Below are 23,302 nucleotides of genomic sequence, written 5' to 3'. Positions count from 1 at the left end.
ACAAAGAAGTTACCTCTACTATTATAAGTGAGGTATGAGTGCTGCTAAACTCTAGCACTTCTCAACTAATTTAGTGTCTCCAAGTTTTATCCAAGTAACAAATTTTAAGAAAATCACATGAATAGAGTAAGCTTTTCTTTCAAGGCTTACAGAAGACAGACTGTATCAAATATATGAACTATCATTTTTCATTATATTCAATTTTCATCTATTTCATAAGGTAAAACTAGAAATGCTATTAAGGTTAAATTATTCTAAAATTTCACTATATATAAAAAAGGGATAATGGATAAGAGATATCAACACCCCTGATCCTTGCTTATATAACAAATGACCACAATGAATTCTACAACAAAAATGCTCAAGTAATCTAATGCTCAATTTTTAAAACTAGGGATGATATGAGATTGTCCATTTCTATAAGCTGCTATTCAAATATGATTTTTTTGGCCAGTGTAAACCTTAGCTAAATTAATCCATGGATAGAAACATTAAAAAAAAAAAATCAATTCACCAGGTATGAATCACTGAAAAAAATGATTGCTGATTTATGGTTTTATTTGAAAATCCAACATTGTTCCTATGAAAAAGCAAGCCATATTCAATTCAGTATTATAATTAAAAAGTTTATAATATTTCAGATTTAAGATGGACATTTATTTTTACCTAATAGACATGTCTTCTGTAATATAATAGATTTCACGAACCATGACTTTTCCAGAAAGAACAGAGAAAGAAAATGAACCTGTTGTAGGAAAAAAAAAAAAAAACCCAACAGCAATTAATGTAATTGTTTTGAAAAACAGTAGAGCCCTAAAAGCTTTAAATAATCTTCACATTCAATTTATTCAATAATTAAATGTTCTTTCCCTACTTCTTTCCTGATATCCTTACAGCCTTATTAATCTTGTCACTTTCCCCTCAAATGTAAGAGAAAGTGCCATAGATATCATTACTATGAACTGAGTTACTAAATAATTATATGAGGACGTTAGTTTAACAGCTACTTCTATGAATAATTCTCTTGATTAGGCACAGTCATTAAATGAACCCAAAGCAGTTCACCATTTTTCTCCACTAATTTCGGTGACTCCAGGAACCAGTCATTGCCTCAAATTAATGAAAGACTACTTATGTTTGAGAGAACTTTTATTTATGACCAGTAAGAGGTACTCTAAGGAAGAGCAGAAATATTCTATTAGGTGATCCCTCACCTCTTTTTCCCAGTGGTTCAGGGTTTTTCCAAAGAATATGACTTCCTAATATACCCTCCTATCTACTTGCAAACTTCCCATTTATAAGTAGGTTAAATTAATAAAAAAAGCTACAAAATGAAGTACACAAGATGATTCCACTTAGTTATAGATTTTTTAGGTATCAGTTTTTTTTAAAAAAGCAGAACTTCATCAAGCATTAGAAATTTTCTTTGGATGGTAGAATGTTGAGAAATATCCAGTTCCATTTTTTATATGTGTCCAGATAATTCAAATTATTTTAATGAGGATCTCTTGTAATCCAAAAAAGTCAAAAGGCTACTATAGAAACCCTTTGGGAAATAAGAACGAGGTAAAGGACATAACCAAATGGTAGTTCAACTCTAGTCGGGGTACTATATTAGAGAAATTTCAGGTAGATTAGTTTAACTTTCATGAAACAAAAGTAAATTTCTAAAGCCACTGCGTGTTTACAAAATAAACTTACAATTTCCAGATTACACAGAAGAAAAAAAAATTACTCAGACTTACCAATATGAATATAGCCATGCTTGTATAATCTGTTAAGAACCAGTGTTAAAATAAGGCCAACATTCCGAGAATTATAATACGTGAGATAAATAATCCATCCACAAGACAAAATAGTAGCTGTTGGAAGAAAAGAATGCAAAAAAAGGATCTCACTATACATTTCCTTTTGATCACCTTAACATTTTAATAAAAATTTGTTAGTAAAAGATCATTTATCATGTTCAGAAACGAGAAGATTTTCTTCCAAACGGTAACATGTCCTCTTACAATTTAATACTTGAAGTTTTAAAACCAGAGGTTGATTCTACTTTACCCACCTTTCAAATTCATTCTCTTTAGTCATTCACCAGAAAAATTGAGATTTCAATCAGATCAAGTAAAACAATGTTTCAAGTAAAACTACTTTCCTTTTTTTCTGTTTCATTTTACACTACTTTGTACAGTTTTATTTATTAAACACACACAAAGTGTTCTGGGAAAAGAAAGCCCATATTTCTGAATATTCTGGAAAAAAAAAAATCTACCTTTATTAGACTCAGAGTTCATTCTTAAGCTATTTCCTAAAGGCTACAGTCACTTACCAAGAACACTGATGATTTTTTTACATCAGAGAAAAGTCACTTTAAAAACAAATCAACAGTCTCTGCTTTTAAAATACTGTTGGAAAGAAGTGAGAAATTTAACCTACTTAAAGGCATATTATGGCATCTGGTCCCATCACTTCATGGGAAATAGATGGGGAAACAGTGGAAACAGTGTCAGACTTTATTTTTTTGGGCCCCAAAATCACTGCAGATGGTGACTGCAGCCATGAAATTAAAAGACGCTTACTCCTTGGAAGGAAAGTTATGACCAACCTAGATAGCATACTCAAAAGCAGAGACATTACTTTGCCAACAAAGGTTCGTCTAGTCAAGGCTATGTATGTATGTGAAAGTTGGACTGTGAAAAAGGCTGAGCGCCAAAGAATTGATGCTTTTGAACTGTGGTGTTGGAGAAGACTCTTGAGAGTCCCTTGGACTGCAGGAGATCCAACCAGTCCATTCTGAAGGAGATCAGCCCTGGGATTTCTTTGGAGGGAATGATTCTGAAGCTGAAACTCCAGTACTTTGGCTACCTCCTGCGAAGAGTCGACTCACTGGAAAAGACTCTGATGCTGGGAGGGATTGGGGGCGGGAGGAGAAGGGGACAACAGAGGATGAGATGGCTGGATGGCATCACTGACTCAATGGACGTTGAGTCTCAGTGAACTCCGGGAGTTGGTGATGGACAGGGAGGCCTGGCGTGCTGCGATTCATGGGGTCGCAAAGAGTCGGACACAACTGAGCGACTGAACTGAAAGGCATATCTATATTGAATAGGCCACCAAATATTAATATTATTATGTTGCAATTGGTAACACAGTAACTTACTTTTAAAGAACACCATTAAATACGCTTCAATACATGTTATTCTATATTTGACCATTTTTCATGAAAAGTTTATAGTCACTAATAAAATCTGTAATATTCCTCCCAAAACACCTAACTCCTTAATACATAAATGACAAAATACAAGAACGTATTTTTTGATAAATTTTCTTTTACTTATGCATTTGAAAAGTATAACTATTTTCTAGATTAAGACAAAGTAATATAAAGCAATTTAATATATGTAACCTTTTAGCAACACTGTATTAAGTTTGTACTTTTAAAAAATTATGTTAACATACCTAAAACAAAGCAGTCACTGAGAGTCAAAATACATCATTAATTACTTATGGTAGCTTAGACTGATGTTAATAGCTTTGAGGTATCAAGTGCTATGATTTGTCCATAAAAATTATTTCTAGAACAATTCTTTTGAACAATTATTTTGATGATACAATATTATTTTAAACTTAAAGTCATCCTGTATTAATTTTTACCGTGAATCACTGTGTGAACAGCAAGTTGCTATGGGCTCTTCAGAAAGGCAAAGGTATTTGCTGAGAAAGCACACTCTCATCTCAGAAAGTAGACCCCCTGGGAGCTGTGGCCCTTTCAGTGTATCATGTCCCTCCCCACTCCATGCCCTTCCATATTGTAAGACCATTAGTAAAATAGAGAGATTAAACAACCCCTCATTGTTTTCCTGGTTGTTGTTATTATTTTCACCTGAAAGAAAGGAGCTGTATACCATGCATAAAAAAAAAAAACAGAAATTCTAAATGATAGGAAAGGGGGCACACAGGATATAAGAAAGATGTCTGCCTTTAATTAAACTAAAAGATAATTTTCAATGCTGTTTTTATGAAATTATATTTCATAGTATTATTTTGCACTTCATTTTATTTTTAAGTTTTCATTATGATAATTTAGAATAGTTCATGTTCATCAATTAGGGGAGAAAAAACAAAGTTTAAATGGTAAGCCAATCCTACCTACAAACCATAAATTATTATAATTCCCTTTATATACAGTTCTCCTCTACTGTAACCCTATCACACAGCATCATGAAAGAAGCACAAGCCTACACTCAAGAAAAAGAACAATTGTGTAACCTGTGCAAGTTATTTAATTTTTATGGGTCTCAATTCCCCAATAGGTTAATAGGAAAATATCAGCTACCTTCATAAGTCTGCTGTGAACATTACTGAGATAACACACGCAAAATGCCTGTGGCACATGGTACACAGATGTTTAATAAATATTTCCATCACCTCCCTTTCCTCTCTCACTCCATCTTACCCTTTCTATTTTCCTCTCTGCACTTTTCTAATTCCTATGCTAAAATTCAAATCAAATAGCGTTCTTCCATGAAACATCCTGGACAGTAACAACCTACAGTAATTGCTCCCTTTCTCAGTACTTGATGTATTTCTCCTTATCTGTTCATATTCATTCACTCACTCATACGTCTTCCCTCTCTCTGCAATTTAATTATATACTGCTTTGTATTATTTGTGTATACCTAGAAAAGTTCTGGAATATAAGACAAAAAAATCATTACTGGAAAATTCCACTGTCAGGTACATAAGGAATGAGGAAAGAGATAACATTTAATTAGGCAAAAACATTTACCATGAGGATTTATCACTTTATAATAAAACAAAAGTGTTTGCGTGTATGTTCGGATGGGAAATGGAAGAGCTGATCTGAAACAGCAAAGAAAAGCTAGGTCTCTTATCATCCCACTTCCCCTAACACAGACAAGGAAGCAGCCTAAGGAAAACAGCCCTCAAGAGCAGTTTCCAGAGCAAATATTCATAGAAACACAGATTAAAATACTTGTCTCCAAAAACACAAACAAATGGTATTGTAAGCACTCTAACCTCAGTGAACTACAGCTTAAAATCTGGCAGCTGTTAATTCATACACAAAATAAAGTACAAGAAAATATATTCTACTTACCAACAAGGAGCCAAACAACGTTGGAATTGTGTTCTGTAAGAAAATCTTCTAGTTGAGTGATACTAGGAACAATACTCTCATTCTTTCTTTGATCCATTACTAAAATTTTTCCAGAATAGCATCTAAAAGGCCTGAAAGAGTTCAAAAGTTAAATTTAGAATTTAACCTATGTAAGGGGAAGAAAGGTGAATTTAATAAATGTGAAAGTTTACTAAATCATATTCTGCTTTCTTCAAAGAGAGGAATGTAAAACTATAACAAACAGTAATAACAAAGATGTCCACATTTCTACATAAAATATAAGACAATGTATCATATTTTTAAAGTCCTGATTCACCAATCTAAGTATGAATAGAGACCCAAGTTCAATTACTAAACTCTGGCTCAAAATAAGAGGGACATAGTTAGTCTTAAATCTAACCAAAGATATTTATTCTCAACAATCAGGAAATATCAGTCATCAATATTAGACAAATTCATCTAGACTTGTACCCAAAACTACCACTTAATTATAAAGTATTTATATATTAAGCTTTAGTAATCCTTCTTAACCTCTATCAGCTGTGTATTCCCATTATTCCATGAAGAAACAATCTTCCTAGTTTAAATTCATTCTAGATAGAATCTTGACACTAAGCAGATCTCCTGCTATCAGATGATCAGGATAAAATATAATACACGTCAAATTGTGACCAGACATGCAAACGTATTTATGTGTGTGTAACTGAGTATGTGTATGTATGTGTATGTGTATATGTGCGTGTATGTATGTATATACGTATATGGACTGAGAATCAGCAAAAAGGAATGCAAGTTCTTCTTTTTATGATCTAAGAAACAGAAAATTATCCCTCTGAGAGTACAGTATTAACATGACTAACCCAACCCATCTATAACAAAATTACCTTGTGATAAATCAGGAAAAGGAGAAGAAAAGTTAGACAAAGAAAGCTACACAGTTAATAATCCTTTATGACCAAAGAGCATACATGACTTTCATGGAGAGTCAGAAAAACAGATTTTAAAATAGAAAGATATGTGAGGACAACTTTCTAGTTGAAATTCCATACAGTTAGCTTATAACTTTCTCAAAATGTTTTTCTGTTTACTCATCACAATCCTATCTTCACAGGTCACAAAACAAGTTTAAAAACTGGATGAGACAACATTGCAAGATACTGTCTACAAGAGGATTACAACATTTCATATGTCTGCATTGTTGAAAACACTATAATTTAGAGGCAAATTAAAAATTTATTTTAAAAAAATGAGTTCAGTAACAAAAGGTTTATTATTAAAAGTATATGAAAACCTAGGGCAAAATTGCTAGAGCAACTTTAATGTTTTCATTTTTCAGTAAGCTTTTTTTCCTGTGGTTTAGAAAGTAAGTAAGAAATGTTAATGTATTGAAAACATTGGTGGTAGTCAAAGGCATGCCGTGCTGTGCTTAGTCACTCAGTTGTTCCAGCTCTTGCGACCCCATGGACTGTGCCCGCCAGGCTCCTCTGTCCAAGGGGATTCTCCAGGCAAGAAAACTGGAGTAGGCTGCCATACCCTCATCCAGGGAGTGGAAGGCAAGGGCATGGGGTGGTGGAAATGACTGAAGAGGGTCAAAGGATACAGACTTTCAGTTATAAGATAAATAAGTTCTGGGAATGTAAAAACAGCATGGTGACTGTAAACAATAGTGTAGTGCATATTGAAAGCTGCTAAGAAAATATGTTTTAATCGTTCATATCATGAGAACAATGTGTAATTATTCGAGACGATGGATGTTATCTAAACTTATTGTGGTAATCATTTTGATCATATATCAAATCATTATGTGGTACACCTTGAAGTAATACAGTGTTATATGTCAATTATATTTAAATAAAACTGAGGTGAAATGCTACATTTTACAATACTTTGAAAAAAATCTATGAACTAGTAGCAAAATTAGGAGGCTAATTTTTACAACATGAGCTTTCTCTTTCTATCTTTTGAGACTAAAAAAAGTAAAAATTTTAAAAGGGAGAAAACACTTTGAGAAGGCCTACAATCTAAACCAAATATTCATATATTATATAATGGTTTACATATTATAAAATAACATCTGAACCTATCTCAAACTTATTTTTCCATTTTACATATGTATCGCCAGCACACTACTGGGTTGATGAAAAGAGCACCTAGTGACTCCTAGCGGGTACTCCATGAGGGATATAGGCTGGCATTCAGATCTCCATATAAAACGGGAAGTGATCTCCCTGCCAAAAGGATCCACAGTCTTCATGCAAAATCACTTGGACCACCCATCACTTTAAGAATTGTCAAGACAGAAAGCTGCAGTATCACAGTTTTACCAACATTTGTCCAATTACTAGTTAATGCAAAATCATTAACAGAAATCAACAGACAAAGGCTGCTATACTGTTGTTAACAGTAGTTAAAAGAATATATTTTGAGCAAGTACAGAAGTAAAGGCTAAGCCTTAACAAAGGCCCTAAAATAAAGGAGACATCCTGGCCTAAGGGAAGTGTCTAAAAACAACACTGGACACAGAAAACCCAGTCTGAACTGGGGCTATACACTTGGCCACATTGCTTAAGTGCCACACAATCCCTCAAAAGTGTGGCAAAGTTTGAGATAGGTTCAGACGTTATCTTAAAGAAGATGAAATGGAGATTGATTTAAGAACCTACTGCATAACCTTCACTGAGTAAATGATGGAATAAAAAACAACCTGGTTGTTTCCTCTTTCCTACCTAAACAGTTTATGCTAAAAGCCACAAGGTGAAGTCAGTCTCTCCCATCAGGAAGCTTCCATAAGCCTCTTACCCTTCCTTTTCCATCACAGGGCAGACAGACTGAAAACCACAATCACAGGAAACTAACCAATCTGATCACATGGACCACAGCCTTGTCTAACTCAATGAAACTATGAGCCATGCAATGTAGGGTCACCCAAGACGGACGGGTCATGGTGGGAAGTTCTGACAAAACATGGTCCACTGGAGAAGGGAATGACAAACCAGTTCAGTATTCCTGCCTTGAAAACCCCATGAACAGTATGAAAAGGCAAAAAGACAGGACACTGAAAGATGAACTCCACAGGTCGGTAGGTGTCCAATATGCTACTGGAGAACAGTGGAGAAATAACTCCAGAAAGCATGGAGAGACAGAGCCAAAGCAAAAAAAAACACCCAGTTGGGGATGTGACTAGTGATGGAAGTAAAAGTCCGACGCTGTAAAGGGCAATACTGCATAGGAACCTGGAATGTTAGGTCTGTGAATCAAGGCAAATTGGAAGTGGTCAAACAGGAGATGATGAGTGAACATCGACATTTTATGTATCAGCAAACTAAAAACTAAAATTCAAATTGGTGAATTTAATTAGGATGACCATTATACCTACTACTGTTGGCAAGAATCCCTTAGAAGAAATGGAGTAGCCATCATAGTCAACAAAAGGGCCCAAAATGCAGTACCTGGATGCAATCTCAAAAATGACAAAATGATCTCTGTTCATTACCAAGGCAAACCATTCACTATCACAGTAATCCAAGTCTATGCCCAGACCAGCAATGCTGAATAAGCTGAAGCTGAACAGTTCTATGAATACCTACTAGACCATCTAGAATTAACACCGAAAAAAGATGTCCTTTTCATTATAGGGGACTGGAATGCAAAAGTAGGGAGTCAAGAAATACATGGAGTAAGAGGCAAATTTGGCCTTAGAGTACAGAATGAAGCAGGGCAAAGGCAGATAAGAGTTTTGCCAAGACGATGCACTGGTCATAGCAAACACCCTCTTCCAACAACACAAGAGAAGACTCCACACATGGAGGTCACCAGATGGTCAATACCGAAATCAGATTGATTATATTCTTTGAAACCACAGATGGATAAGCTCTATACAGTCAGCAAAAACAAGACTGGGAGCTGACTGTGGCTCAGATAATGTACTTCTTATTGCCAAATTCAGACCTAAATTGAAGAAAGTAGGGAAAACTACTAGATCATTCAGGTATGACCTAAATCAAATCCCGTATGATTATACAGTGGAAGTGATAAAAAGATCAAGGAATTAGATCTGATAGAGTGCCTGAAGAACTATGGATGGAGGTTTGTGACACTGTACAGGAGGCAGGGATCAAGACAATCCCCAAAGAAAGGAAATGCAAAAAGGCAAAATAGTTGTCTGATGAGGCCTTAAAAAGCTGAGAAAAGAAAAGACACAAATGGCAAAGGAGAAAAGGAAAGATATATCTATTTGAATGCAGAGTTCCAAAGAATAGCAAGGAGAGATAAGAAAGCCTTCCTCAGTAATCAATGCAAAGAAACAGAGGAAAACAATAGAATGGGAAAGACTAGCGATCTCTTCAAGAAAATTAGAGTTACAAAGGGAACTTTTCATGCAAAGATGGGCACAATAAAGGACAGAAATGGTATGGACCTAACAGAAGCAGAAGATATTAAGAAGAGGTGGCAAGAATACACAGAAGAACTGTACAAAAAAGAGCTTCATGACCCAGATAATTACAATGGTGTGATCACTCACCTAGAGCCAGACAGCCTGGAATGAGAAGTCAAGTGGGCCTTAGGAAGCATCACTACAAAGCTAGTGGAGGTGATGGAATTCCAGTGGAGCTATTTCAAATCCTAAAAGATGATGCTGTGAAAGCACTGCACTCAATGTGTCAGCAAATTTGGAAAACTCAGTCGTGGCCATAGGACTAGGAAAGGTCAGTCTTCATTCCAATCGCAAAGAAAGGCAATGCCAAAGAATGCTCAAACTACTGCACAATTGCACTCATCTCACACACTAATAAAGTAATGCTCAAAATTCTCCAAGCCAGGCTTCAACAATTTGTGAACCGTTAACTTCCATATGTTCAAGCTGGATTTAGAAAAGGAAGAGGAACCAGAGATCAAATGGCCAACATCCATTGGACCATCAAAAAGGCAAGAGTTCCAGAAAAACATCTACTTCTGCTTTATTGACTATGACTGTGACTATAAACCCTTTGATTGCGTGAACCACAACAAACTCTGGAATATTCTTAAAGAGAAGGGAATACCAGGCCACCTGACCTGCCTCTTGAGAAACCTGTATGCAGGTCAGGAAGCAACAGTTAGAACTGGACATGGAACAACAGACTGGTTCCAAATAGGAAAAGGAGTAGATCAAGACTGTATATTGTCACCCTGCTTATTTAACTTATATGCAGAGTACATCATGAGAAATGCTGGACTGGATGAAGCACAAGCTGGAATCAGGATTGCCAAGAGAAATATCAATAACCTCAGACACGCAGATGACACCACCCTTATGGCAGAAAGTGAAGAACAACTAAAGAGCTTCTTGATGAAAGTGAAAGAGGAGAGTGGAAAAGTTGGCTTAAAATTCAACATTCAGAAAACTAAGATGATGGCATCCAGTCCCATGACTTCATGGCAAATAGATGGGGAAACAATGGAAACAGTGACAGACATTTTTCTTGGGTTCCAAAATCACTGCAGGTGGTGACTGTAGCCATGAAATTAAAAGATGCTTACTCGTTGGAGGAAAAGTTATGACCAACCTAGACAACATATTAAAAAGCAGACACATCACTTTGCCAACAAAGGTCTTTCTAGTCAAAGCTATGGTTTTTCCAGTAGTCATGTATGGATATGAGAGTTGGACTATAAAGAAAGCTGAGCACTGAAGTATTGATGCTTTTGAATTGTGGTGTTGGAGAAGACTCTTGAGAGTCCCTTGGACTGCAAAGAGATCCAACCAGTCCATCCTAAAGGAAATCAGTCCTGAATATTCATTGGAAGAACTGATGTTGAAGCTGAAACTCCAATACTCTGGCCACATGATGCAAAGAACTGACTCATTTGAAAAGACCCTGATGCTGGGAAAGATGGAAGGCAGGAGGAGAAGGGGACGACAGAGGATGAGATGGTTGGTTGGCATCACTGACTCAATGGACATGAGTTTGGGTAAACTCCAGGAGCTGGCAATGGACAGGGAGGCCTGGTGTGCTGCAGGCCATGGAGTCACAAAGAGTCAGACATGACTGAGTGATTGAACTGAAGTGAACTAGAGTAAGGCAGGCATATGTACTGGGGAGGAGAGGGACAGGAGTCTCAATGGCCAAAAGAAGAATGTCAGAGCCAAATAAAACCCTAAATACTCTAGGTATCCATTTGTGTGGTGAAAAGGGTAGAGGGAAAGCAGCAGTATTTTAGGGTATCAAAGCCATAGCAGAATGAGGAGGAGTACTTCCCACGTGCTGCAGCCTGGGTGGAAAGACAAGGGCACCCAAGGCAGGGGGAGAGGGCAGGAGCAGTCCAGCTCAGGTATCAGAGCCTGGGCAGGAAAGAAGGTCATTCAAACAGGGAGGCTTCTTAGTGCAGGGTGTCAGAACCCAAGAGGAAGGCATCAGATCCCAAAGAGATAAGCAGAGCTTCCATGCAGGAGGGTGATCTGGAATACGACAGGAGCAGGATAAGGAGGACAAACACCTGGGAAGTGGCTCATGCAGGGGATGCGGAGGGAGTTAATCTAGTAAGTATATCAAGAATAATGGAAGCCAAGTTTCTCACTGTCAGAGGATATATAAAGGAAGAAAATCAGAATTAACCCTGTGGTGTTGAATAAAAACTAGAGGTATGGCTTTCAATATAAATGGATACAGAAATAGCTATAGCTGCATATGTATATGTGTGCATAGTTCATTCACAGACCCTGCGAGCAGCACCCGAATATAAATGAACAGAAGACTTCTCTTCTGAAAATCATTTTCTCTTTAGAGGGGTCCTTGAAGAAATGGCTAATTCTACAACTAGGGCAGGGAAAGTCAGGATGAGCTTTTTTTCCATAAAGGAAAGAAGTGTTCAAAGAATGATGGAAGATGTTAAAAGGAAGTAAAAACCAGCTTTAAGAGGCTCCCATTGGCAAAATCTGGGACAATTTAAGCACTGCCATAAATAACAGTAACAAACCACAACCCATTTAATAAATACAAATCTATGAATCCATACCAATATAAATTATCAACTAAATTTTGATGAGCAACAGCATACTTATGTCTTAGAATAACTGGTCTCCAAAATAACTATTAATGAAGAAGGGGAAAAGAGGAAGTTTGAGACAGTTGACAATTAAGTGATCAAAGTTCCTGTGTGCTTAGTTGTGTATGACTCTCTGCAACCCTTTGGACTGTAGCCCACCAGGCTCCTCTGTCCATTGGGTTTTCCAGGCAAGAATACCAGAGTGGGCTGCCATTTCCTTCTCCAGGGGATCTTCCTGACCCAGGGATCAAACCTGCGTCTCCTGTGTCTTCTGCACTGCAAGCACATTCTTTATCCTCTGAGCTATCAGGGAAGCCCAAGTGATCAAAGTAAACACCATCAATATAGGTATAAATCAAAATCATTTACTTTTTAATGAAGAAAACAGCCTAGTGTTGGTGGTATAGTGGTGAGCATAGCTGCCTTCCTTGATATTCCTGCAAAGAGACATAACCTGAATCTAATCTATCCTGCTTCTCTCCTCTCAATCATAATGATGAATAAAGATTGTTTTATTCAACTTTGTATCCACAATACCAGTAACAATGCCTTGAACACAGCCATTAATTTCAAGTATGTCATTTTAAATGGTATTTTTATCTATTACACAAAAAGTAACATTGATCTACACGTTTTAAGACATGTTCTCTCAGTATTTTATTCACCTATATTCTGTTCATTCTTCCTGAAATCCATGGGACTCATTTCAAAACTGCTGTCCACATTAGAACAGAAATTGTGGCAATTACTATTTTAGTGATGTACAAAGAAAAGCACAAAAATGTGAAACAGTTTAATCAAACACAGCAACGGCCAGAGATTTATCAAAGTTCCTAATACCACCACCACTATCACAATTCTTAGAAACAGTTTTTCAAAAAAAAAAATTACTTTTCTAAGTGAATTATCTGTAAAACCTTTCAAATACTATATTCAACTTATTTTCTCTCCCACTCGCATGAAGGAACAAAACTAACATCTAATACTTGCATCATCAGATTTTTAGAGACAGAACTCCAAATCTTGATCTGGTCCTACAAGAATAGATAGAGGTCAGCCTACAAATCAATAAAAAAAAAATACAAATAATCTGACAGAAAAATGAGAAAATTTATAAACAGGTAATTCACAGAGAAAGATAATATTACTAGCAATTGGCAACAATCACAATTTATCACTCACTAGTCATAAAAGCAAAAAATTTTAGAAAGATTACAAACAACTATATTGGCAAAAGTATGGGGAAATGGGCACTCTTATAGTTGACAGAAGTAAAGTGACTTTGAGAAGAACAATTTATCAGATACTACAAAAATGTACATGTTCTGATTTGAAAATTTCAGTTTCAGGGCTCTATTTATTTCTCAGAAATACTTAGAAGCAAAGATGTTTTTTCAAGGATAATCACTGCAGCATTATATATCATACTGAGAAAGTAGAAAAATGTCAGTTAATAGGAAAATAGTTGAATTATGGGACACCCTTACCATATATAATACTCTTACTATGTGAAATAATATGTAGCCTTTTTAAAAGAATAAAACAGCTCTATAGGGAATATAGAGAAATGTTCAGGATATATGTAATGTTAGGAGGAGAAAAGCAAGTTGAGCAAAAAGATGTACAGTACTCTACTTATGTTTAAAAATAATAGACTATCCATTATATATATTACATATCTAAACCATATATATACACCATATATGCATATATGTACATATGTGATGTGTATATGTATATACTTTTATTAATCTGCAAAAACATTAGCAAAGCCATTACTTCTGAGAGATAACTATTATTTAAATATTTTACAACTGGCTTGTAATTATTCCTTAATTTAAAAAAAAAAAAAGGAGGGTGGTGGCTGGAAGACAGGACATGACAGGCAAGAAAGGGGCTTTTCCTGCCCAAGCACACATGCCACAGCCTCTCCTTATAACTATGGCCAAGGAACAGATTTCTCCCACCTCTAGAATATCAACTTGATCATCTGTCAATTGATCATCTGTCATTCTACCACCTGTCTGTCTTTCTTCAGTTCTTAAATCCTTGTCTTTTTTTAAAAAATTAAAATGCAAATACCAAGCAATATCAAACTCAAAGGCTTCATTAAAACCTCAGAAATATCAGTTAACACCTCAGCAAGAATTATTTGATTTGATAGCTCTGAGTGTAAGAACGGAAGCTGAACAGCTGTACTGTTATCTAAAAGGGGAAAGGGCTAGGTTACAAACAAAGAAGGAAGAACACCAACAGGAAAGACAATGGAGGAAGGGAGAAAGAGGAAGCAGTTATCAAGGAATAAAAGAAGAGTCAAAAGGCCCTGCTTCAGACTGTATTGTTCCAAAAGCAGACCACAGTGTGGATTGAGAGCATCGACTGAGACCACCTGGATTCAAAAACCAGTTCGAAGATTATAGCTATGTGACCATGGGCAAGTTACCTAACCTCTCCGTGCTCTTATTCATCTGTAAAATGAGAACACTAATAGTATCTACCTCACAGAGTTTACAGTTTGGATACGTAAAGCATTTAGAACAACTCTGGCACACAGTAGGTTAATACACTGTGTAAACGCCTGATGCTGGCAATCAATGCCACTCGTGCTTTGCCCATATACTGCTGATATTCACTTCTACACCAGAAGATTACTCATTCTCAACACCTGTAACACCCTACTGTAGGCTGCTTTCTGACTGCAGAAATGTGTTCAGTCTGTACTTAGGGTAGGCCAGAAATGCTGAATTAAAGTCAATGATGCCTAGAAAGTCGTTGGGTAAACACCTGCAGCCTCCCTGCTCTTGACTTGGGATAACTCTGACGCATATTTTATTTGGTCTGTGAGAGATCCCCAGTGGTAATGAGTTCCAGATGCCCACAGAAGTAACTGTATCTTAGCATTCATCACATTTTAACTATTAGTTTAGAAGTCTGTTCCCCACAAGACTGCTAACTGCTCTTTAAGGATGTCTTTGCTATTCTGTCTGCCCTGGTGGCTCAGATGGTAAAGCGTCTGTCTACAATGTGTTAGACCCGGGTTCGATCCCTGGGTTGGGAAGATCCCCTGGAGAAGGAAATGTCAATCCACTTAAGGACTATTGCCTGGAAAATCCCATGGACAGAAGAGCCTGGTAGGCTACAGTCCAGGGGGTCGCAAAGAGTTGGACACGACTGAGCGACTTCACTTTGCCCTATTCATCTGCCTATGCAATATTCAAAAAAGTTCCCGGTATGCAGTAGTTTCTCAATAAATACTTGTTTCATAAATGAATGAAATAAGTGCATCACTGTAGAAAGTACATAATTATGAACTATTGCCAAAGGTAAGTACTTATTCAAGGCCAAGAGACTCCTAGATGATCTTTTTCACACTCAAGAAAATTTGGTTTTCATTTACTTGAGTTTAAGAAGAGGATATTCAACATCTTGATAACCCATTGCACTGCCTTGCTTCTAAGGCTTATTTGCCACCTAGATTACAATAGCCTCTAACTGACTGCCTTGCTTCCAAGCTCATCTCTCTCCAATTATCATGCAGATTGTTACCTCTCTGACCATGTCTCTTCTTTTTGTCATATATAAGTTCCCTGAAGATTTCTCAAATTAAAGAGTTAATTTTCTTAATCTCCCTTAAACTTTTGGGATTCTAACACTATAGTTTTTAATTTATTTTTGAGGTAACATCGGTTTATAATATTAAGTTTCATTATATTTTTACTTCTGCATAAACTACAATGTGTTCACCACCAAAAATTTAGTTTCTATTCATTAGCATACGGTTATCTTATTTTCCTATTTCACCTTGTTTTTTATATTCTACATATGAGTGAAATCATGCATTATTTGCATTTCATCTTATTTCAGTTAGCATAAAATCCTCAAAAGCTATCCATGTTGTAACAAATGGCAAAGTTACATCCTTTTTTACTGCTGAGTATATATCACAGCATTATTTACAATAGCCAAGATATGGAAACAACCCAGCCCCATCAAAAGAAGAATGGATAAAGAAGATATGGTCTACAACTATCTCTATCACGGAAAACAGTACACAAAAGTGAAGTCTGTAAGAATTCTGGTTTCCCACTGCACCTTAAAGTAGCACTAATAAGAGTACCTTCCTTTAGTAACTACAATAATATGAAAGATTATAAACACTACTATATGAGTAGTGCTGTTTTCCTAGTTTTTACATAAACCAAAAACATTCCTGCATATAAAACTTTTTTAAAAAGATATGGGTTAACAAAAATATTGCCTTCTAGAAAAAAGTTCACTACTCTAGTACTCTCCAGAGCCATGATGACCACAACTCTTATCAGAAGCTTGAAAAAAATGCCTGACATACGGTACTCAAACAGTAGTTGAGTACTTATTTATGAAATTAAGATTCTCTCAATCATGTTTAACTATGTCTTCTATTATTCTCTGTAGAACTCATGGTGAAAAATATACTTAAGTTCAACTATACACAGTATTCTATGAAGAACAAACCAAAAATCAACTAATTTTCTTCCTTTCTTTTTAAAATCCTTTATAACGTGGGCAGATTGATGAGGAAGCAAAAGAGAGAACAGAAAGTTGACACTTAATAGATAATCAAGCAAACACTTCCCTTGGCTTTCTCCTGCCAATACACAAGCTAAGCACATGACTCAACTGTCAGTTGTAGCAACAGTTCAAAACTCAGGTAAAATGATTGACAGGTCCTTATGCACCACTGTCACCCACCCCCATTCTTAGACCAATTTAAGCCAGTTAATTTAAGCAGGTTAAATTATGACTGAAGCAGAAAGTTAGATTTTCTCTATGTGAGCTTTAATTGACAACCCAAAATATTTACCAAGGAGTTGTTTTTTTCCAGAGTCTGTAATGTTGTTTTCCTTTTCTTGATCAGAAGGCCTATCTGAAGTGTTTCATCTTAACACATCTGAAAAGAATATCAATTTTAACCAATTATACAAGATATTCTGGCTTTATCAGAAGTTTCACCATTTCAGATTAAATGATTTTATTACACATGCCCTTGCATGTGTGCACACACAAGGAAACTAATATTAATCCAATGTTATATTTTCTTCAAAAAATATTTCTAAAACTAGAAGATCACACGTTTGCAAACTACAGTCTTCCAAAGATTTCAAAGCCAATGTACGGATGGAAAGAGCATGATTTTGGTAATCAGAGGATTCTAGAGGTCAGATGTTACCTTTAAAACATACTCCTGGGTCCTTGCCAGCAAAAATGATGCCTCAATTTCCTTCCTGTTCCCAGCATTTTTTATCAAATGAAAATCACCTTGCAAGTTCTCAAGCTGCTTGGGAATGGTAAACCATACTACTTAAAGGATCTGAACCGGAGTCCAATTACCTGATTTAAATCACAGCTCTGACTTTGGACAAGTTGTTTTTAGGGCTGTGGGATTTAGTTCTCTCATCTATAAAATGAGAGTTAAAAACAGACTTTACATGACAGGGTTGTTATGATTATTAAATGAGATATGAACATAAAGCATGTACCACCAGTACTTTGATAAGATAAATACTCTGGTTAATTCATTTATTTTTATACTTCATATATCTCTCTAATTTAAAATAAATCAGCTTCACTGCTATGCACAGAGCTGAAAGCAGCAACGTGAAACCAGTTGAAACTCAGACGTTTCAACAGTCACGGAAAACAATTATTTCCTTACAGAAGAAATTTACAAGAATTCTCTCCCTTTAACAAGCGTCCCTAATTTGCTTCTGTCAAGACTAAGGCCAAGAAGCAGGAGGGGGACAATTCTGTAGAGGGAAAATCAACTTCCCTTCACCTTCCTTTGGTCAAAAGATGTTTCCGCTGAAATGTACTCTTCCATAGTGTAGACTCAGCAAGCAACAATCACAATACAAGCACACCACACCTGAGGAGTAGAGAGGGTTTCAAAGGCTCCCTTGCCCTTGGTCCACAATCTACCCTGCGTTAAGCACTCTGGGGTCTCCTGCAGCCCCATGCAGCTAACAAGGCTAAAGCCAGAGCTTACAGGTATATATATCGTCCTTCCCACATACCAGCAGGTGGGCGTCGCCCGCCTGTCTTACCACCATTCACCGGGCCAGTTCCTGCATTCGAGGCCCTAATCACCTGACTGTCATGGCCCTTTCAGGCCTTCTCACTGACCTCGGATACCCGGGTTCAAGTCTCTGTGCTGCAGGTAAAGATGGCAAACGAGTAAGAGATGAGTCGACGCTGCAGCAAGCAAGCGCGACGAAGCCACACCTCCCTGATTCCGACCAGGCTGCGGTCCAGAGATGCTGGGAAGAGTGCTGCCCACACAGACCCTGCCCAGCCCGACCCGTTCCCTCACCTGAGCGAGCGCTGGGGCTATCGGAACCGCTCAGGTCTCTCTCCCGGGGACGCCGAGGGCCTTGGGCGGCGGCGGCGGCGGCGGCAGCTGCTGCGCCCAGCCAAACACGGTCTGCTGAGCCCTGCCAGGGTCCACACCCTCTCGCCCCGCCACCCGGCCCGCCGCCCGACCTGCGGCCGGTGGCCCCAACCTCTGACACAGAGAGGGGCGGAGGAGGATGGGAGGGGTCCGAGATGGGGGCCGGGCGGCACTGCGGCTGCGTCAACTGGTAACGTCACGCGTCACGGCGCCGGCGCCTCGACGCACGCCACCCGAGCCCCGCCCAGGAATTGGGGCACCCCGCCCCTCTCTCGTTTCTCCGGACTTGGGGCGGAACCTGGACGTTGAGGCGGAGATAAGGGGCGAATGTGAAAAATCATTTTGTTACCCACCGTAAAGGAATGTTAATGAATTGCTCTACTTGAGGCCTTGAGAGAGATGAACACAGGTAGGGACAGATCCTAACAAAAAGGAGAATCAGACCGGTGCTCTGATTTGAAGTGAATCCGCTCAGAATAGAGAGCAGTATTCCTATGACTCTTATCAACATAGGGGAGGTTGACGGTGTGAAATGCTGCCAAGGTGAATCGCTCAACTAAGTCTCGTATTGTTACACTAATGAAAAGTGGTTTGATACCAATTTTGAAGAGAAAAGCTCTTCATAATATTCGAGGGTGAACCAAAGCAAATGACTTCCTGGAGTTACAGGCTTACTATAGATATTTTGCACACGTCTTAGGTACCAGTTGCAATGGAAAGAGAAAGGTGAGAAACAGTCTTTAACTCTATAAAAGTTTTCTGATTGCTTGGGGCAGATGTAGAATACGTACATAAGATAACTAGAAATGCAAACGATAATATACTAATGCTGCTGCTGCTGCTGCTGCTGCTAAGTCGCTTCAGTCATGCCCGACTCTGTGCGACCCCATAGACGGCAGCCCACCAGGCTCCGCCGTCCCTGGGTTTCTCCAGTCAACACTGGAGTGGGTTGCCGTTTCCTTCTCCAATGCGTGAAAGTGAAAGTGAAGTCGCTCAGTCGTGTCCGACTCTTCGGGACCCCATGGACTGCAGCCTACCAGGCTCCTCCGTCCATGATATTTTCTAGGCAAGAGTACTGGAGTGGCACTAGCAATAGCTAATACAGTGTCAAGCTTGAGCGAGGCACTGTTCTAAGCACTTTATATTTACTGACATTTAATCTTCCCCAAACCCTGTGAGATAAATATTACTATTATCTCCACTTACTTCCCTTTCACAAATTAAAAACTAAGGTACAGAAAGAGGTTAAATAACTTGCCAAACTGTAGAGCTAGGGTTCCTAAGCAGTATGACTCCAAAGAGTATGCTCTTAAGCATTATTGTATTGTTGTTCAGTTGCTCAGTCGTGTCTGACTCTTTGCGACCCCATGAACTGCAGAATGCTAGGCCTCTGTGTCCTTCAGCATGTGCCAGAGCTTGCTCAAACTCATGTCCATTGAGTTGGTGATGCCATCCAACCATCTCGTCCTCTGTGGTCCCCTTCTCCTCCTGCCTCAGTCTTTCCCAGCATCAGGGTCTGCCTCTTAAATTCTAAATATCTAAACCTCCCGTTGTGATTTCCTTGAGCTGAAGTGCCACTCCCCTAACATTTTTATGTGGGAGCTCCATTTTTACCTCAGAACAGCTATGAAGCCAAATTTAAAATAAAGCCAGAAAAAGGTAATCACATGAAGTATTGTACTCACCATTATTGCCTATAAGGAAATGGAGGCCCAAGCAAGAGTGGTTTATGAAGGGACTGGATGAAAGCCAAGAAGAAACAAGTATACATTATCTTAGTTACTTCCACCTGCCACCAAGACACACCTACCTCCCTTATTCGAATGAACTCTAGAGCTTATTTCTGCATTTCTACAAACAAATTAATTTCAATAGTCTCTTTGAAAGTCTGGAAGAATCTTCCAGTCATTCTTAATCCTTATTCCCTAGTAAGACTCCAAGGATTCAAGTTTGCTACAGTCAACTTTTCCAGAGGGAAATTGTCCCAGCACAAGTTCTCTGGACAAGGAATACTAAGATGTGGTTCATGTTCCTCAAATTAAAAACTAAACTGAAACTAAATTGCCCTGGAGCTACGCAAGGAGTTAATAGCAAAGAGGGAAGATGGAGGTGAAATTCACTATATTCATCTAATCACTGAGTGGAGAACTGGAATCTAAAAGTTTCCGACTCTACTTCCTTTCATCCGTAAGACCAAGAGCCACCTTGTAACTGCAGATATGCATTAGATAGCATCATAAAAATGAATTATTTATTTTAAAAGCCTCTCTATTAAGGTTTTTAATGTTGTGAAGATCATTAAGCTATCTGACCATTTCATTCACTAATTTTCAGGAAAAAGCTTACTTATTCCCTTCACTTATCTGCCATCTACTTTCATTTTTTCACCAGCATCCCACTAAACTAAGAATACAAAGGCAACTATCTCCATCCAGAGACAATAAGAATTGCTCTCATGATGGAAGCCCTCTCTCTAATGATTTTTGGTGTCTTTTTTTTAACTTTTTACTTTTAAATCATTATAGATACACAGAAGTTGCAAAGGTAATACACAGTGATTTTGTGTACACTTCACCCAGTTTCTCCCAATGATTATATAATTATACATAATTACAATACAACATGAAAACCAGGTATTTGACATTGGTGTAATGTGCATATATAGCTTTATATCATTTTATCACATGTAAAGTCGTGTAACCATCTCTGCAAACAAGAAAAGAGCTATTCTATCACCATAAATATATCCCCTCAGGCTATAGTCACACTTACTCTCCCTGTACTATTACTAGCTTCTGGCAATCACTAATCTGTCTTCAATCTCTATAAATGTAATTATTTCAAGAATATTATTTTAATGAAACCATATAAGTGACCTTTAGAGACTGGCTTTTTTCACCAGCACAATGCCCTTGAGATCTATCCAAGTTGTTGCATATATTGACAGTTTATTCTTTTTATTGCTGAGTGTTCCAATCTGTTTAACCATTCGCCTACTGAGGAACATTTTGGTTGTTTCCCATGTGGGTCACTTTCACTTCACTTCACTTCATGTGGGTTTAATACAAATGAAGCTACTGTAAATAACTATTTTCTTTAGCTTCATCTCTTTTGGCCCACTGAAGAGGACTATTTTTTTTTAAGTTGAGACCAAGGTGAAATTTACCTTTTTCAACTTTGTCTCCTCCCTTTGTTACTCTCATTTGCCACTCACTGGCTCACATATAGAAGCCATTCTGATGTCTGATTAAATCAGTTCTTCTTCAAGGACTATAGATAATATTCTAAGCCATGTCCTTTGAGCTGTTTTACAGACACTGAAACCCCCATGAGGTGGAATAAGTTAATTGTATACTGCCCACAAGCACATAGACCCCAGACCAGCTAGAACCAGAAGGTTGATGATGCTGACTCACCATTACTTCACCACCAATCATGCAAAAGAATGTCCGTTAGCTGATCACACACCCTGCAACCCACTCCCTCACTCTGGTTTTAAAAACCTTTCCCTGGAAGCCATCAGGGTGTTTGGGCCTTTTGAGCACTAGCTGCCAGGACTCCTTGCTTGGCACCTGCAATAAATGTTGCGCTTTCCTCCACAACCATCCAGTGTCAGGAGATGGGCATTACTGCACTGGGGCAAGCTGACTCGTTTGGTTCAGCAACACAACTACTGTATAGATAATTTTAAAACAATAATGCTACAGCAGCATATTGTCTGTATTTTAATGCATAAAGGAATTTAATGGCATCAATATGTTAGTTGTTGTGAATGTTTACTTCAGATTTTTATTTCACTATCTTTTAATAATTTCTTAAAATCACAATTTCTCCATGTACAAACTTGAATGTTCCAAAGTTGTTATACACTTTTTATAACACCATACCAAGTCTGAAGTTAATTCTCATAACAAAAAGAAGAAAAAGGTAACACCAGTAAGTCTATAAAAACATACACACAAAAAAATAATAGTTTCCTATATTATTTCCCAATGTATATACCAACTTAAATTATTTCTTTCATTTCACTTACCCAAGCCAATGAAGGTCACAATTCAAGCTTCTGTGTCCTAGGAGCCACCAATGCTAACAAACCGATGACATTTAAGTTGAAAATATGTTAGGAAAACCAGAATTACATACTTTAAAGCTGATGAAAAAGTGAAAGTAGATGAACATGTGTTTTAAAAGAGGAAGTTTGTACATCTTTTGATACGCTAAAAAAATCCAGCTTTCTGATGAGGATTTGAACTGTAATGACATATAATATCCTACAAATCAACAAGAAAACCAACAACGTAATGAGCAAAATATATGAACATATAGTTCACATAAAAAGAAATACAACTGGATATAAAACATTAAAAAAGATGGTCATAATTCTCATAAAAGTATAAAGGCCGATTAAAGCTCAAGTTGCACCATTTCTTTTCTCTTCAACTGACAAAGCTCAAAACATTTTTGATAACTCAATATTAGAGTTTGAAGAAATAGACACTCTCTTACCTTGCTGGTGGGCATGAACTGGTTTAGCCTTAATGGAGGGCAATCTTTTTAAAACTTTAAGTGCTTGTATCTTTTGACCCAGCAATTCCATTCCTAGAAACAAATCATATGGAAATATTCACACATGACCAAAGTATACAAGCTACCACTGCTACTTTGTTTGTACAGATAAAAGACTGTTAGGTTTTACTTTTATTTTTTATTAG

The 23,302-nt window shown here is 37.5% G+C and overlaps 1 protein-coding gene across 5 annotated transcripts in view; it reads right to left on the bottom strand.

Moving 5' to 3' along the window:
- Positions 1-18,739, bottom strand: part of KIAA1109 (KIAA1109 ortholog) — a 195,382-nt gene extending 176,643 nt beyond the window's left edge. For all 5 annotated transcript variants that reach the window (XM_027567282.1, XM_027567285.1, XM_027567284.1 and 2 more), the window contains exons 1-5: positions 18,513-18,739; positions 17,007-17,093; positions 5,117-5,247; positions 1,746-1,862; positions 667-745 (exon numbers count right to left, since the gene is read on the bottom strand). In XM_027567282.1, coding sequence (XP_027423083.1) covers positions 667-745; positions 1,746-1,862; positions 5,117-5,213 — 293 coding nt within the window. In that variant the 5' untranslated portion in view covers positions 5,214-5,247; positions 17,007-17,093; positions 18,513-18,739. The remainder of the gene's footprint in view (positions 1-666; positions 746-1,745; positions 1,863-5,116; positions 5,248-17,006; positions 17,094-18,512) is intronic.
- Positions 18,740-23,302: the final 4,563 nt, after the last annotated feature.

The sequence above is a fragment of the Bos indicus x Bos taurus genome, chromosome 17, assembly GCF_003369695.1.
Source record: "Bos indicus x Bos taurus breed Angus x Brahman F1 hybrid chromosome 17, Bos_hybrid_MaternalHap_v2.0, whole genome shotgun sequence".
Classification (NCBI taxonomy): Eukaryota; Metazoa; Chordata; class Mammalia; order Artiodactyla; family Bovidae; genus Bos; species Bos indicus x Bos taurus.
The sequence above is the reverse complement of the archived record's forward strand: the minus strand, read 5'-3'. Positions and strand labels throughout refer to the sequence as shown.